The following is a 16,273-nucleotide window of genomic DNA, read 5'->3' as shown; positions in this document are numbered from 1 at the left end:
TCCTCATGGGAAGATGCTGGACCTCAGAACATGGAGGTCAAATAGAGCCTAGTGGTCAGTGGGTGCAGGAGAACCCAGCAGACATCAGCTGAAGGTGCAGTGTACCCTAGAGGTCATCAGCTGGAGGCCCAGTAGAACCTAGAGGTCATCAGCTGGAAGATCAGCCGTCCCCATCAGACACCATCTGGAGGTCCAGTAGAGCCTGGCTGTCTTCAGCTGGAAGACCTGGACATAGAAATACTCAGATTACTGCAGTAGTGAGGTAAATCTACTGTCCAGAAGTACAAGTATGGCCCCCGATTATTGGCTGGGTTTGGTTTGGTAGCTCCGCCCATGGGTGTCCACCAGAGTCCTCCTTGAGGACCTGCCCCTCAGCAGCGTGGGGGGGGTTGTTGTCATGACATCACGGAGACCGTCGTCCAATCAGCTGAGTGCGTTGGAAAGTAGCCATCAGGCTAGCGTGGAGGCTAACATTCATTCATACAATCTTGAGATGCTGGTTGTCATGGAGATGCAGAGACTTCCTGTATCCTCCGCGTCTGACCAATCAGATGACGGCGAGGGGAGACATCGGTCGTGAATGCCACCAAAGTGCTAAGCTAACGTAGTAGCGCCCCCCGCTGGACATCCAGGTTCTAGACGAAGGGGGGGGGGAATTCACAGGGTTGGACACCACCTTCTGTTACTATGGCAACCAACACACACACACACACACACACACACACACACACACACACACACACACACACACACCTGTTAGTACCGAAGGGGGACTCGGGGGGGGTTGTTACGGTCCACTGGTCCCCCCATCGATTAGCTTCTTCCCCCGTCTGCCTCCGCCAGCCGGGAAGGACCTGGACTAACTGCCCCCCCAATGAGTCGCCAGCCACGGCGTTCCCGATTGGTCGATATGTGCGAGGTGGGCGGAGCCTCAGGGGCGCCTCAGGCGAGCGGGGGGGACGTCGCGTCGAGACGGTCTCAAAGCTATGAAGGGGGATGTGCCAGCTAAGCTATGCTCAGCTAATTTGAATTTGGTAGGGCTGAGAAAATCGCTGCAATAAGTCGCCGCGGAACTTTCTAGATGGTTATGTTGTCTGACCCAGGAGATGCCTGATTGGTCGCAGTCTACACTGGTGGGCGGAGCCTCAGGGGATACAGGAAGTGGGCGGAAGGAGGTCGCGTTAGCATGATTCAGCAAGGCTGGCTCGTCGCTACGAAGGGGACGGGAAAATACAACCGGTACGACCTGAATCGGTTTAGCATAACATGGTATGCTAAGCTAAGCTAATTTGAAAGAGTAAAAACCCCTTCACGTAGCAAGCAAAGCTGCCATTTTGCTAACCTCACATGACATCGTGTTCTCACCCCGTCACCACGGTAACGCAGAGGATATCGCCAGTCTCTGAGGTGGCGAGATGGGCGGAGCCTCAGAAGCACAGGAAGTGAGCGGAAGGGGATGTCGCGTTAGCATAATAAGCTAAGCTTGGCTAATTGGAATATGGCATCGCAGAGAAGGTGACCTCTGGAGGTCCTCTGACCCGTGGCTTCTTCTGCACCCCCAGCGCTGGTGGAGGAGCTGCTGCGGAGCCCGGTGGCGAGGCCGTCCGGCGCCGGCTGGTCCTCCTGGGAGTCCTGGTCCAGCTGCTCCCAGAGCTGCTCCAAGGGCTACAGGACCCGGCGGAGGTCCTGCTCCGGGCCCGAGGGGAAGAGCGCCCCCGCCGCCTGCAGGGGGTCCCCGGTGGAGTACCAGGACTGCAACGTCCAGGCCTGTCCAGGTGAGTCCGACCCCTCCGGCCGGAGCCGTCCTGGACCTTCTACAGAGACCCCCGGTTGGTCTGGTGGTAGAGCTAGCTTCCTAGCGTGGCGGGTGGAAAACTATCACCTTCTGTTCCCGTCATGATGGATGTCCAGGAGGTGATGAGAGGTGAACGCCTGCTGGGCGAGAACATAGCTTCTGATCCGCAGGAGAAGCAAACTCTTCAACTCCTCTTAAGTCCACCTTCTGGATGGCTTGTCCCGGTTAGCCGTTAGCAGCTAGCCCCGCCTCCAGGTCCTGTCATCTGGAGAACTTCCTGGAACGAGGAGTTGCATGACTGAACTTCTGCCGTTGGCTGGTTGTCGAACGTCTGGTGAGACGTCGGCCCAGAGCGCCGCTTCCATGGACTCCATACTTGTAGTTCGGACACGAGGGAACATGTGACTAGCGGGCACTTCCTGTTTCTTCCTGCTGCGACAGGAAGGCGAATGTCCTCCCGAAGCAAAAGAGGGTGCCCTTCGTTCCCGGGGGTTTTTCCAAGGACCCTCAGGACGGAGGTGAAGCTCCTGACATGTTTGAACAGAAGACCCTTCCTAGCGTTTGGATCCAGAAGATCACGTCCTCCCGGGTGTTTACTCGCCCGCGTCTCCTGGATAAACGGCGTGTTTGCCGACGTTCTTCACCTCGCCGTTTTATTAGCCAATTAAAGCTCGTCCCCCGACGTCCGGCCCGCGTTTCCAGCGGCGCCCATTTGCATTTAGGAGACGGATGGTATCGTTAGCGGCGACAACAGGCAGATAATTATGGGCCTCCAGCAGGAGGAGCGCTGCCGCCGCCGCCGCCGCCGCCGCCGCCGCTCCTCATGAATCTGCAGCCAAATGAGGCGAGAAAGTCTGTTTAATGCAGTGAAAGAAAAACGGCGTTGGTAATTCGCCCTCTGTGGCGCTCAAAGTGCAGTACTGCCCGTACCGCTGCCAGCACTACTGCAAGTACTACTGCAAGTACTACTGCTAGCACTTCTGCAAGTACTACTGCAAGTACTACTGCAAGTACTACTGCAAGTACTTCTGTGACTCCGGCCAGGACCCGGCAAGGGAGGAGCCTCTGGAAACGTCTCGCAATGGTTCTGCGTCCAACTCCAAACCATGAACTTGAACGCAGCACCTCAGACCACCAGGGGGGCCTCAGGGTTCCTTTGGGCTCCTCAGGGTTCCTCAGGGTTCCTCAGGGTTCCTTTGGGTTCTCCAGGTTCCTCCCACAGTCCAAACACATGCAGGAGCTTCATGGAGACCCTGCATTGTCCGGATGTGTGGATGAGAGGGTGAATGGTGTGAAGGACCAGGAGTGAAGGAAAAGTGATATAGAGAATGAATGAATACAGTTATTGATTAATTGATGGATGGATGAACGAATGGTGAATTAATTAATGCAAGGATGAATGAATCAGTGAATGGATGGATGGATGGATGAATTCATGGAGGGACGAATGAACAAATTACTGTATTAATTCATGAATGAATGAATGAATGAATGAATGAATGATCAGTGAATGAATGAATGGATGAATTGATTCATGGATGGACGAATGAAAAAATTGGTATATGAATGAATGAATGAATGAATGAATGGATGGATGGATGGATGGATGGATGGATGGATGGATGGATGGATGGATTCATGGAGGGACAAATGAACACATTACTGTATTAATTCATGAATGATTGAATGGATGAATGGATGATTGATTAATTCATGAATGAATGAATGAACAATCAGTGAATGAATGAATGGATGAATTGATTCATCGATGGACAAATGAAAAAAATATTATATTAATGAATGAATGAATGAATGAATTAAGTTATATATTAATTCATTCATGGATGTATGAATGAATGAATCAGTGAATGAATGGATGAACGGCTGCCCTGTTCTTCATCAGAGCGACTCCATCTGGACGGTGAACTTCAGTCACTGGACCTCACAACGACCGATCACCCAGCATCCACACACACACACACACACACACACACACACACACACACACTGCTGGTCAGGATGATCCACCTCCGTTGCCTAGCAACCCCACCCCACCCTCATGGGTCAGACCTGCTCACCTGGTCCACATGAATGCTGATGTAGGTCCAGAAGGAGAAACGCCCCCGCGGTCACACCGTGTGTGTGTGTGTGTGTGTGTGTGTGTGTGTGTGTTCCAGTGAAGGGCGCGTGGTCCTGCTGGTCATCCTGGTCCGAGTGTTCTGCCGGCTGCGGCGGCGGCCATTACCAACGCAGCCGGACCTGCAGCAGCCCCACCCCTGCAGGGGGGGGCGACATCTGCATCGGCCTGCACACCGAGGAGGCGCTGTGCAACACACACACCTGCGACGGTGAGACACACACACACACACACACACACACACACACACACACACACACACTGCCTGATGTCCTGGTTCTTGGAGAACATGGTCCCTCCAGGTGACTCCCCATCCCTCGCTGTCCTGTAGGATCAGTCTTGTTCTTGTCTTCTGGTCTTCTCTCTTCAGGGTCTCCACAGTGAATCCACCTTCTCCATCTCACCCTGTTCTCTGGATCCTCCTCTCTCACACCTTCATATCTTCTCTCACCACGTCCATCCATCTTCTCTTTGGTCTTCCTTCCTCTAGACCTCCAATTCCAGCATCCGTCTACCAATATATCCTCTATCCCTCCTCTGTCCATGACCCAACCATCTCAGCCTGGCTTCTCTGACCTTCTCTCCAAAACATCTAACATGTGCCATCCCTCTGATGGACTCATTCCTGATCCTCTGTGTCCTGGTCGCTCCCAAAGAGAACCTCAACATCTGATGTTCTTCTATCTCTTGGTACCCCTGACACTTTTCTCCACCCATTCCAACCTGCTTGGACCGTCTCTTCACCTCTTCTCCACACTCTCCTACGCTCTGGACTGTTGACCCTAAGTACCTGAAATCCTCCAGCTTCTTGATCTCCACTCCCTGTAGCCTCACCGTTCCACCCGAGTTCCTCTCGTTCACTCACTTATATTCTGTCTTGCTGCGACTAACTTTCATTCCTCTCCTTTCCAGAGCATACCTCCACCTCTCTAGATGTTCCTCTACCTGTTGTCTGCTCTCACTACAGATCACAATGTCATCCGCAAACATCATGGTCCATGGGGATTCCTGTCTAACCTCATCTGTCCGCCTATCCATCACCATTGCGAACAAGAAGGGACTCAGAGCTGATCCCTGATGGAGTCCCACCTCCACCTTGAACTTCTCTGTTACCCCTGCAGCACACCGTACCAGTGTCTCACAGCTAGCATACATGTCCTGCACCAGTCTAACATACTTCTCTGCCACTCCAGACTTCCTCATACAATACCAGAGCTCCTCTCTTGGCACCCTGTCATATGCTTTTTTTTTACGTCTACAAAAACACAGTGCAGCTCCCTCTGGCCTTCTCTGTGCTTCTCTATTAGCATTCTCAACGCAAATACTGCATCTGTAGTACTCTTCCTAGGCATGAAGCCATACTGCTGTTCACAAATGCTGACTTCTGCTCTCAGTCTAGTTTCCACTACTCTTTCCCACAACTTCATTGTAGGGTCCAATTGTAGTGTAGTGTATTGTAGTAGCACAGTACTAATCTGGTAGTAGTACATGTAGTATCACAGTACTACTGCGGTAATAGTACATGTAGTGTCAAAGTACTACTGCGGTACTAGTACATGTAGTATTACAGTCTTGTTTTAGGGATAAGAATCACCCCAATGAAAGGACTTGTAAAGTTATTCACCTCTAAAGAAGAGCTGACCTTCAACAGGAACCAGCTTTACTTATTGTGTCACCCATTCCAACACACACCTGTGTGTGTGTGTGTGTGTGTGTGTGTGTGTGTGTGTGTGTGGAGGTGGAGGTAGCCCCCCCTCTAGTAATTAGACAGACAGATAAATGTCCTCTTGCCTGCTTCTTCTGAGATGCAGACCAGCCCATGTTCTCCATCTCCTTAGAACCTCACCTTCATGTCCACCACCCATCACATGCTGCCTGTCAATCATGGAGATGTTTGATGCTCCTCTCCTGATGAAGGTCATTAGATTGACGTCTGGAGAAGAAGTGTGTGTGTGTGTGTGTGTGTGTGTGTGTAGGATGGAGATGATTAACCAGCAGCCTCTGCATGGCTTCTCCAGGAGCCACAAAGTAAATGGAAATAAATGAAGCAATTAGCGCGTGTGTGTGGTGTGTGTGTGTGTGTGTGTGTGTGTGTGTGTGTGTGACCTTCACGCTAAGCCTCGCCGCCGACCCCTCCTCCAACAGTTCGGCGCCTCCTGGAGGACAGAGTGCCTTTGGGACCTCCTGATGGAGACCCTCTGAGGAGGTTCCAGGCTCTTCTAGCTCTTGGTTCTCCACGTTCTCCTACCTTGAGGTTCTCCTGGAGGCTCTGAATGATCTGAAGGTGTGAATGAGAGGCGGAGCAGTCAGACGATTGACAGCTGGCCGTCCCGTGAAGCCCCGCCCCTCTCTTTCCAGGGCCGGCTGTGATTGGCTGCAGTTGACCTGCTTCTAAAACCTCCATGTTCTCGATCTGTGTGTGTGTGTTTGTGTGTGTGTGTGTGTGTGTGTGTGTGTGTGGAGGTCCAGACGGCTGTGGTTCTGCGAGGCGGGTGGAGGAGATGCTGGAGGAGGTCCAGGCTGGCAGGAGAGGTAAAGGAGGAGTTGAGGGTGAAGCTCGGCCGGCAAACACCTCCAACCCCCTCCGCCGGCGCCGGGCCTCCTGGAGGTTCTCCGCCCTGGTTCCTGGGTGGAGGTGGAGGTGATGTTCTCCTGGTCTGACTCCTCCCTCCTCCCTCTCAGGTGGTTGGATGGCCTGGTCGCTGTGGTCGGCGTGCGACGACTCGGGCATGCAGACCAGGACCAGGGCGTGCGGCGCCGCAGGGAACGGCCCTTGTCCAGGGAACGGAACCCAACGCCGGGACTGCAACGAGATCCCTGGTGAGTGCAGAGACCGGAGAACACGGGGAACACGGGGAACATGGAGAACACAGAGAACATGGAGAACACGGGGAACATGGAGAACACGGAGAACATGGAGAACACAGAGAACACAGAGAACATGGAGAACATGGGGAACATGGGGGTCCAGTGCTCAAAGGGAACAGAGTTCCCACTGGGAACCGGCTCTTGACAGGAAAGTGACACCTAACAGGGAAGCGACCTCCCATGGAGAACCAATGTTCCACAGGGTACCAACTCCAACAGGGAACCAACCCTTCATGGGACACCAACTTCCCAAAGGGAACAAACTCCTGGCAGAGACTGGGAACCGACTATACAGGGAACCGAATCTCCACAGGGATCCAACTCCCAACAGGGAGTCCTCCCTTAATGGGGAACCGACTCTTCACAGGGACCCGACTCTTCGTGGGGAACCGAGTTCCAACAGGGAGAAAACTTCTCTCAGGGAACCGACTCCCAGAGCCAACTCTGCATGGAGAAGGGACTCTTCATGGAGAAGGGACTCTCCATGAAGAAGGGACTCTTCATGGAGAAGGGACTCTTCATGGAGAAGGGACTCTTCATGGAGAAGGGACTCTGCATGGAGAAGGGACTCTGCATGGAGAAGGGACTCTTCATGAAGAAGGGACTCTGCATGAAGAAGGGACTCTTCATGAAGAAGGGACTCTGCATGGAGAAGGGACTCTTCATGGAGAAGGGACTCTGCATGGAGAAGGGACTCTTCATGGAGAAGGGACTCTTCATGGAGAAGGGACTCTGCATGGAGAAGGGACTCTGCATGGAGAAGGGACTCTTCATGAAGAAGGGACTCTGCATGAAGAAGGGACTCTTCATGAAGAAGGGACTCTGCATGGAGAAGGGACTCTTCATGGAGAAGGGACTCTGCATGGAGAAGGGACTCTTCATGGAGAAGGGACTCTTCATGAAGAAGGGACTCTGCATGAAGAAGGGACTCTTCATGAAGAAGGGACTCTGCATGAAGAAGGGACTCTTCATGAAGAAGGGACTCTGCATGGAGAAGGGACTCTTCATGGAGAAGGGACTCTTCATGGAGAAGGGACTCTTCATGAAGAAGGGACTCTGCATGAAGAAGGGACTCTTCATGAAGAAGGGACTCTGCATGAAGAAGGGACTCTGCATGAAGAAGGGACTCTTCATGGAGAAGGGACTCTGCATGAAGAAGGGACTCTGCATGGAGAAGGGACTCTTCATGGAGAAGGGACTCTCCATAGGGTACCGACTCTGCAAGGGGAACCGACCTCAGACAGGGAACTGAGTCTCCAAAAGGAACTGACTCTGGAAGAAGAACCGAGTCCCACATCGGGGATCGACTCTCCATAGGGTACCAACTCATGATGGGGATCCGATTCTTCATTTGGAACCAAGACCTCACGGGGAACCGAGTCTCCAAAGGGAACTGGCTCTGCATGAAGAACCGATCCCCATGGGGGCTGACTCTTCTTGGAGAACCGACTCCTGACGGGGAACCGAACCCCGCAGGGGGTTCCTTAAACCTGGAGGAGCTTCAGGTCCTCACAGACCTGGGATTAGATCCTTCAGAGAACCTGAGCAGTGGAACCTCTGGTTCTCACCCAGACACAGATCAGCCTCAGGTTCCTGGTGAGGAGGACCAGAACGGGTGGAGAACCTCTGGGACTTGGGTCAGGAAATCAAACCTGTGACTCGTGACTTCAATGTTCTGCCACCGTGGAGTGTGTTCACGTCACACACACCATACCACCACACACACACCTCCAACCTCAGTGCACATGTTCTTCAGGTCACCAGAGGAGCAGAAGGAGAAGGTGGAGCTAGAAAACGAGGGGGTGGACATTTTAATCAGAAGATGTAGTGACACAATTAAAATGGGTGGTGCCCACCTCCACCTCCACCTCCATCGTTCTCCTGGTCCTCATCTTCTGGCCGTCCTCTGGGCGGGGGGGCAGGGAGGAGGTCCCAGAAGGTCCGAGGACCAGCAGACCTGCAGCTGAAGCCACTTCGGGTTCTCATCCGTCTGCGTCTGCATGCCTCCACCTCCACCTCCACCCACTGTGTGTTTCACTAGAGGCTGATTCTCCATGTGTGTGTGTGTGTGTGTGTGTGTGTGTGTGTGTGTGTGTGTGTGTGTGTGTGTGTTCCTCTCTGCAGTCATTCTGCCAGCGTCAGGCTTTGACAAGGACCAGCAGTGTGGAGGTGAGTGGATCCACCCCACCCATCATGTCCCACGTGTGTGTGTGTGTGTGTGTGTGTGTGTGTGTGTGTGTGTGTGTGTGTGTGTGTTCGCTCCAGCAGTCGGTCAGGACACGGCGGTCGTAAGCAGCCAGGTGGTTTTTCTGGTGCAATTGTAAAAAACGCAGGACATCACGGTGTCCTGGAGGGTGCAGGTCCAGATCAGTGCAGGTCCAGATCAGTGAAGGTCCAGGTCAGTGCAGGTCCAGGTCAGTGCAGGTCCAGATCAGTGAAGGTCCAGATCAGTGAAGGTCCAGATCAGTGCAGGTCCAGGTCAGTGAAGGTCCAGGTCAGTGCAGGTCCAGATCAGTGCAGGTCCAGATCAGTGGGGAAAAATGTCCTTGGAGAAGAAGAACCTTTGTCCTGATCTTCTGCTGGAGACCAGATGAGTCACGAGTCAGAGGCCAATGGGATTCTTGAGAATAACAACAGTAACTGGGAGCAACTGTGTAGCAACAATGTGGTAAACATATGCTAACATGTGGTAACTGTATGCTAAAAATGTAGTAGCAATCTAACAATGTATGCTAACAATGTAGTAAACATACGCTAACATTTAGTAACATTCTAACAATGTAAGCTAACAATGTAGCCAAACATATGCTAACATTTAGTAACATTCTAACAATGTAGTAACCGTATGCTAACATTGTAGTTTCAATCTGCTAACAATGTAGTAACTGTGTAATTACCACTGAAAGACAGTTACAGCGTATTAGTAGTAAAGTGACAATTTAATAACAATATTGTAAGAATGTAATGTCAGTATAGAGCAAGTACAAGGTAATAACAGTGTTATAACAGTATGGTAACAGTATCCAGCGGTACAGCAACAGCAAAAGTGTAGTAACAGTATCACTAATGTGACAGTATGATAACAGTATAGTATCTGATAATAACAGTGTAATAATGACGCTAACGTAGTAATAACAGTGTAATAATGATGCTAACGTGGTAATAACAGTGTAATAATGACGCTAACGTTGTAATAACAGTGTAAAAATGACGCTAACATAGTAATAACAGTGTAATAATGATGCTAACTTAGTAATAACAGTGTAATAATGACGCTAACGTGGTAATAACAGTGTAATAATGACGCTAACGTTGTAATAACAGTGTAAAAATGACGCTAACGTAGTAATAACAGTGTAATAATGATGCTAACATAGTAATAACAGTGTAATAATGATGCTAACCTAGTAATAACAGTGTAATGATGATGCTAACGTAGTAATAACAGTGTGATAATGACGCTAACGTAGTTATAACAGTGTAATAATGACGCTAACGTAGTAATAACAGTGTAATAAGGATGCTAACTTAGTAATAACAGTGTAATAAGGATGCTAACTTAGTAATAATACTGTAATAATGACGCTAACATAGTAATAACAGTGTAAAAATGACGCTAACCTAGTAATAACAGTGTAATGATGACGCTAATGTAGTAATAACAGTGTGATAATGACGCTAACGTAGTAATAACAGTGTGATAATGACACTAACTTAGTAATAATACTGTAATAATGACGCTAACATAGTAATAACAGTGTAAAAATGACGCTAACCTAGTAATAACAGTGTAATGATGACGCTAACGTAGTAATAACAGTGTGATAAGGATGTCGTATCAGAGCAACAACAGAATAATCACCTCGGCAGCCGTGCTCATGAAGTAGAAAATGCTACCGCTAATGCTAACACGATCCCTCAACCGTTTGTTCTGACGACCGGAGACAGGAAGTCGTTTTCACGGGCAAAAAGGAGAGGATGAAAGTCAAGGTGAAACAGGAAGGAAGCGGTTTAGATGCAGCAGAAGAAGGAGGAGGTTCTGGAGGTTCTCCTGAGGGTTGGGGAGCTCGTGTTGCCTTCAGGACCTCCGGCCTCAGGAGGAGGTGGGTTACCGTGGCGACGGCGCACAGGCGAGGCCCGGAGACTGGCGAGGTTGTGAACGGTGCTCCTGGTTCGGGGAAGCAGAAGATGGAGGGAAGCCGTCCTCCAGGGTCCACCTGGAGGTCGAGAGGCCCAGGAGGTGACGCTAGGAGGTGACGCTAGCGACCGCGGACGCCGTGAACTCTGACCTTCTTCTCGCCCCCTCCTTCCCCAGCCTTCACCTCCATCCACCTGATCGCCACCGGGGTCTCCTGCTTCCTGGGCGCCGGCCTCCTGTCCTTCCTGGTCTACGTTTACTGCCAGCGGGTCCACAAGCCCTCGCAGGAGTCGGCCGTCATCCACCCGACCACCCCCAACCATCTCAACTACAAGGGCAACACCACGCCAAAGAACGAGAAGTACACGCCCATGGAGTTCAAGGTGCTCGCACACACACACACACACACACACACACACACACACGATAATTACACTGTAATAGCAGTGTACTGGCAGTGTAATAACTGTGTAATTACAGTGTAATAGCTGTGTAATAACTGTGTAATAGCTGTGTAATTACAGTTTAATACACGTTAGAACCCGACACCTTCATGGGGGGGCAGCTTCTTGGGACGGGGGGGCGCCATGATGGATCTCAACACGAACGAATGAATGAATGATGAGTCTGATGGTCCTTGTTTGGAGGTCAGGATGGTGGACCTGGATCTGGATCTGGATCTCCAGAATCTGTGTGTGTCCTGTCAGATGTTCTTCTACTGAGCTTGGAAGTGTTGATTGTTCACTCTGTGTGTGTGTGTGTGTGTGTGTGTGTGTGTGTGTGTGTGTGTGCTGAGACCACAGAAGAACCTGTTTGTAGACCTTTTGATGCAGAAGCTGCTCCACCAGGAGAACCTGCTTCTTGCTGATGGAACGCGTTGGCTTTATTTAATATTCATTCTGTTGAAATTCTATATTTTTATCTTATTGCATAATTTATTTATTTTTTTATTTTTCTCATAAATTTTACCTTAGATATGATTATAACATTTTATATTATGTATTCTTTATATTTTATATTTTTTATTTTTTATTTTAAACTCATGGAAATTATGATTTGAAAAATATTCATATTAATATTTGAGTTATTCATTTCGAGGCAATTTTAAAAAATATAACTGTATATTTTAAATTTTATTTCAATTTTATTAATTTTTTTTTTCTTTTGAATTTTATATATTTTTATATAAAGTATCGAGTGTTATCCAGTTCAATTTTATTATATTTTAAATTGTGTTTAAATAATTTAAATTTAATTGAAATGATGCATTTTGATGACTTTTTAACATGTATGTAAATTAAATACCTATGTAATCTAAATAAAAATTCCATAGATCATTTAAAATAAGTACTTTCCATAGTTTAAAGTATATCATTTTGATATATAATTGAAAAAGATATTTTTTGAAAATGTTCATAAATAATTTTAATGGAAGGAAATAAAAGTTAGTCAAAATCTAAATGATATATTGAAATTATATATTTCAAACTATCTTTTCAACTATATTGTATTTACAATATTTATGTATTCAAAATATGTCATGGACAATAAAGAATCTAAATAATTCTTTAAATACAATTTTAAATCGTTTATTGATCAAAAATCATTCATTGAACAGGAACATATTTTATCAATTATACATTTTTAATTACATTTTGTGAATCACATTCATAGTTTTATCTTTTTATTGAACAATTTAAAAATTCCAAACAGGAAGGAAGTAAATTTATCATCCTTTCAAAATAAAAGCATGGAAACAAAATCAGCCTGAAGAACCGCCGTCTCCACCCGTGGAACACCGACGTTCTCCTGGATCTCTGGGTTCTCCTGGACCTCCGGGTTCTCCTGGACCTCTAGGTTCTCCTGGATCTCTGGGTTCTCCTGGACCTCTGGGTTCTTCTGGACTTCTGGGTTCTCCTGGACCTCCAGGTTCTCCTGGACCTGCCGGTTCAGGAAACGTTCTCACCTCTCTCAGCCAAAGAACCTCATGGTGAAGTTCCAAGGATCTCCAGAAGGCCCGGTTCCTCCCCTGGACCCCCCTTGACTTTGGCGTTCCTGTCAAGGTTCCTCAGAGGTTCTGCCGGGCCTCAGAGAAGATCCTCGTCCAAAGATCTCCAACCGCCGGCAAACGTGGAGCGATCGTGATTCATCTGCAGGAGGCGTCTCCTCAAGAAGGTTCCTCAGCCGGGAGAACCAATCAAACAAGCTTTCAAGCAAAGTCCCGGCGGAACCCTGAGGAACATCTGAAGCTTAAGAACGTTGAAAAGTGTGTGTGTGTGTGTGTGTGTGTGTGTGTGTGTGTGTGTGTTCAGATCACGTCTGATCCCCCGCGTTCCTTCATCCCGTCTGCGAGCATGAAGGTCCCCTGGTGCTTCGTTCTCGGAGAACCCGGAGCTGCAGAACGTGAGCAGAACACAAGTTGGCTCCTCCTGAGATGGAGGAGATGATGGAGGAGATGATGAAGGACAGGCTCCTCCATCTGGTTCTCCTCATGTTCTCCATCTTCACTGAAGACCGAGTGGTGAATGAGAGGGTGAATATTTGGATGATTGACAGCTGCCCCCCCACTAAAAAAGGAATGTAAGAATGAATATGAATGAATGAATGAATGGATGAATGAATAAACCCATGTATGAAAGAGTGAATAAATGAATGTATGGAAGACAAAAAAAGATGTATGAAAAGAGGAATGTAAGAATAAGTATGAAGAAATGTATGAATGAATGGATGTTTGACTGAATGAATGAATGAATGAATGACAAAATGAAACTATGAATGTGGAAAGTGAATGAATGAATGAAAGACTAAACACAAGTATGAAAGAGTGAATGAATGTATGAAAAATGGAATGTAAGAATAACTATGAAGACATGAATGGATGAATGAATGAATGAAAGCATGAATGCAAAAGTGACTGAAAGAATAAACACATGCATGAAAGAATGAATGAATGAATATATGAATGAATTATGAAAGTATAACAAAATGACTAATGAATGCGTGACTGTGAATGATTTGATGATTAAATGGATGAATGAAAAAATGAATAAATCAAAGGAGAAAGGATGGATGAACAAGTAAATGAATGGATGAAAGAATAAACACATGTATGAAAGAATGAATGAATGAATGAGTGTATGGAAAAAAAGACAAACAAATGTATAGAAAAGGAATGTAAGACTAAATATGAAGACATGTATGAATGAATGAATGAATGACAAAATGAAAGTATGAATGAAAAAGTGAATGAATGAATGAAAAATAAACACATGAAAGACTGAGTGAATGTATGAAAAAGTGAATGAATAAATGCATGACAGAAAGAAAGAATGAATGAATGAATATATGACGTAATTGTGAATCATAACTAAATGAATGTGTGACATTGTGAATGATTTGATGATTCAATGGAAAAAGTGAATGAATGAAATAATAAATGTATGAATAAATGAATATAAGTATGATTGAGTTAAGAAATGAATGTATGAAAGAGTGAATGAATGATTGTATGAATAAATGTGTGAATAAAAGATCAATGTATGAAAGACTGAGTGAAGAATGTATGAATGAATGTATGAATCTATGAACGAGTGAATTAATGAAAGGAAAAAGTATGTATTGATGATTGAATTAATGCATTAAAAAATAAATGGATAAATGAATGAATGAAACTTTGAAAGGATGAATGATTGGAAGAACAAATGTTTTAAAGAATAACTGTATGAATGAATGAATGAATGATAAAATGAAGGAAGGAATTATAAAAAATATAAAAATGTATGAAAGAATGAATGGATGATTGATGAAAGAAAAAATATATGAATAAAGGAATGTAAGAGTGAATTATGAAAAATTGAAAGAATGAGTGAATGTATGAAAGAATGAGTGAATGTATGGAATAAATATGTGATTGAAGCAGTGAAGGAGTGGATCAAATAGTGAATGAATGAATGAATGAATGTATGAAAGGATCGATGAATGGAAGAAGGAAGGAAAATATGACAAAGTGAATGAATGAGTGAATTTATGAAAGAATGAAATAAAAAACAAATGTTTGAAAGAATGAATGAATGTATGACCAAATGAATGAATGAAGAAAGGAATGTATGAAAAAGTGAATGAATGTAAGAACCAAAGAATGAATGTATGTCTGTGTGAATGAGTGAAAGACAAAATGAATGAAAGTGTGTGTGAAAGAATGAATGAAAGAACGAACAAAAGTGTGAAAGAATGAATTTGTAAAGTGAATGAATGAATGACATGATGTGATGACGGGAATGTAAGAAAAGATGGATGCATGAACAAATGTATGAAAAAGTGAATGAATAAACACATGTATGAATGAATGAATGAATTAAAGGACAAACAAATGAATGAATGAATTGTGAATGTATAACTAAATGAATAAATGAATGTATGACATTGTGAATGATTTAATATTCAATGAAAAAAATGAATGACTGAAATAATGAATGTATGAATGAATGAATATAAGTATGATTGCATTAAGAAATGAATGTATGAATAAATGAAAAAGTGAATGAATAAACACATGTATGAAAGAATGAATGTATGAAAGACAAACAAAAATGTATGAAAAAAGGAATATAAGAATAAGCATGAAGACATGAATGTATGAATGAATGTTTGAATGAAAGAATGAATGAATGACAAAATGAAAGTATGTATGAAAAAGTGAATGAATGTATGAAAGAATGAATGAATATATGAATGAATTGTGAATGTATAACTAAATGAATAAATGAATGTATGACATTGTGAATGATTTAATTATTCAATGAAAAAAAGAAAGAGTGGAATAATAAATGTATGAATGAATGAATATAAGTATGATTGAGTTAAGAAATGATTGTATGAATGAATGACAAAATGAATGAAAAAACAAGCAAATGTGTGAAAGAATGAATGACTTTATGAACGAGTGAATGAATGAATAAAAGAATGAATCTATGAAAGAGTGAAGTAATGAAAGGAAAAAGAATGTATTGATGATTGAATTGATGTATGAAAAATAAATGAATGAAGGAATGTATGAAACTATGAAAGGATGAATGAGTGTAAGAACAAATGTTTTAAAGAATAACTGTATGAATGAATGAATGAATGAATGTATGAAAGAATTGGTGAATGGAAGAAGGAAGGAATGAATGACAAAGTGAATGAACAAATCTATCTATGGAAGAATGAAATAAACAAATGTATGAATGAATGAATGAAGAAAGGAATGTATGAAAAAGTGAATGAATGAATGAACTTAAGAACCAAAGAATGAATGTATGTCTGTGTGAATGAGTGAAAGACAAAGGGAATGAAA

General features: G+C 45.3%; 1 protein-coding gene across 4 annotated transcripts in view; it reads left to right on the top strand.

The window, feature by feature from the left end:
- The window catches only part of sema5ba (sema domain, seven thrombospondin repeats (type 1 and type 1-like), transmembrane domain (TM) and short cytoplasmic domain, (semaphorin) 5Ba), a 76,584-nt gene that overhangs the window by 57,178 nt on the left and 3,133 nt on the right, over window positions 1–16,273 (top strand). Inside the window, exons 17-22 of one of the 4 annotated variants that reach the window (XM_086147577.1) lie at window positions 1,563–1,775; window positions 3,973–4,143; window positions 6,402–6,464; window positions 6,615–6,752; window positions 8,925–8,969; window positions 11,116–11,321. In XM_086147577.1, coding sequence (XP_086003703.1) covers window positions 1,563–1,775; window positions 3,973–4,143; window positions 6,402–6,464; window positions 6,615–6,752; window positions 8,925–8,969; window positions 11,116–11,321 — 836 coding nt within the window. Of the gene's footprint in view, window positions 1–1,562; window positions 1,776–3,972; window positions 4,144–6,395; window positions 6,465–6,614; window positions 6,753–8,924; window positions 8,970–11,115; window positions 11,322–16,273 lie in introns of all 4 variants that reach the window. The other 3 variants (XM_086147576.1, XM_086147579.1, XM_086147578.1) reach the window with 3 other exon arrangements.

Source organism: Fistularia commersonii, chromosome 6 (assembly GCF_037954325.1).
Source record: "Fistularia commersonii isolate RoL2024-O1a breed Wild chromosome 6, RoL_Fcom_v1.0, whole genome shotgun sequence".
NCBI classification, from domain to species: Eukaryota; Metazoa; Chordata; class Actinopteri; order Syngnathiformes; family Fistulariidae; genus Fistularia; species Fistularia commersonii.
The sequence above is the reverse complement of the archived record's forward strand: the minus strand, read 5'-3'. Positions and strand labels throughout refer to the sequence as shown.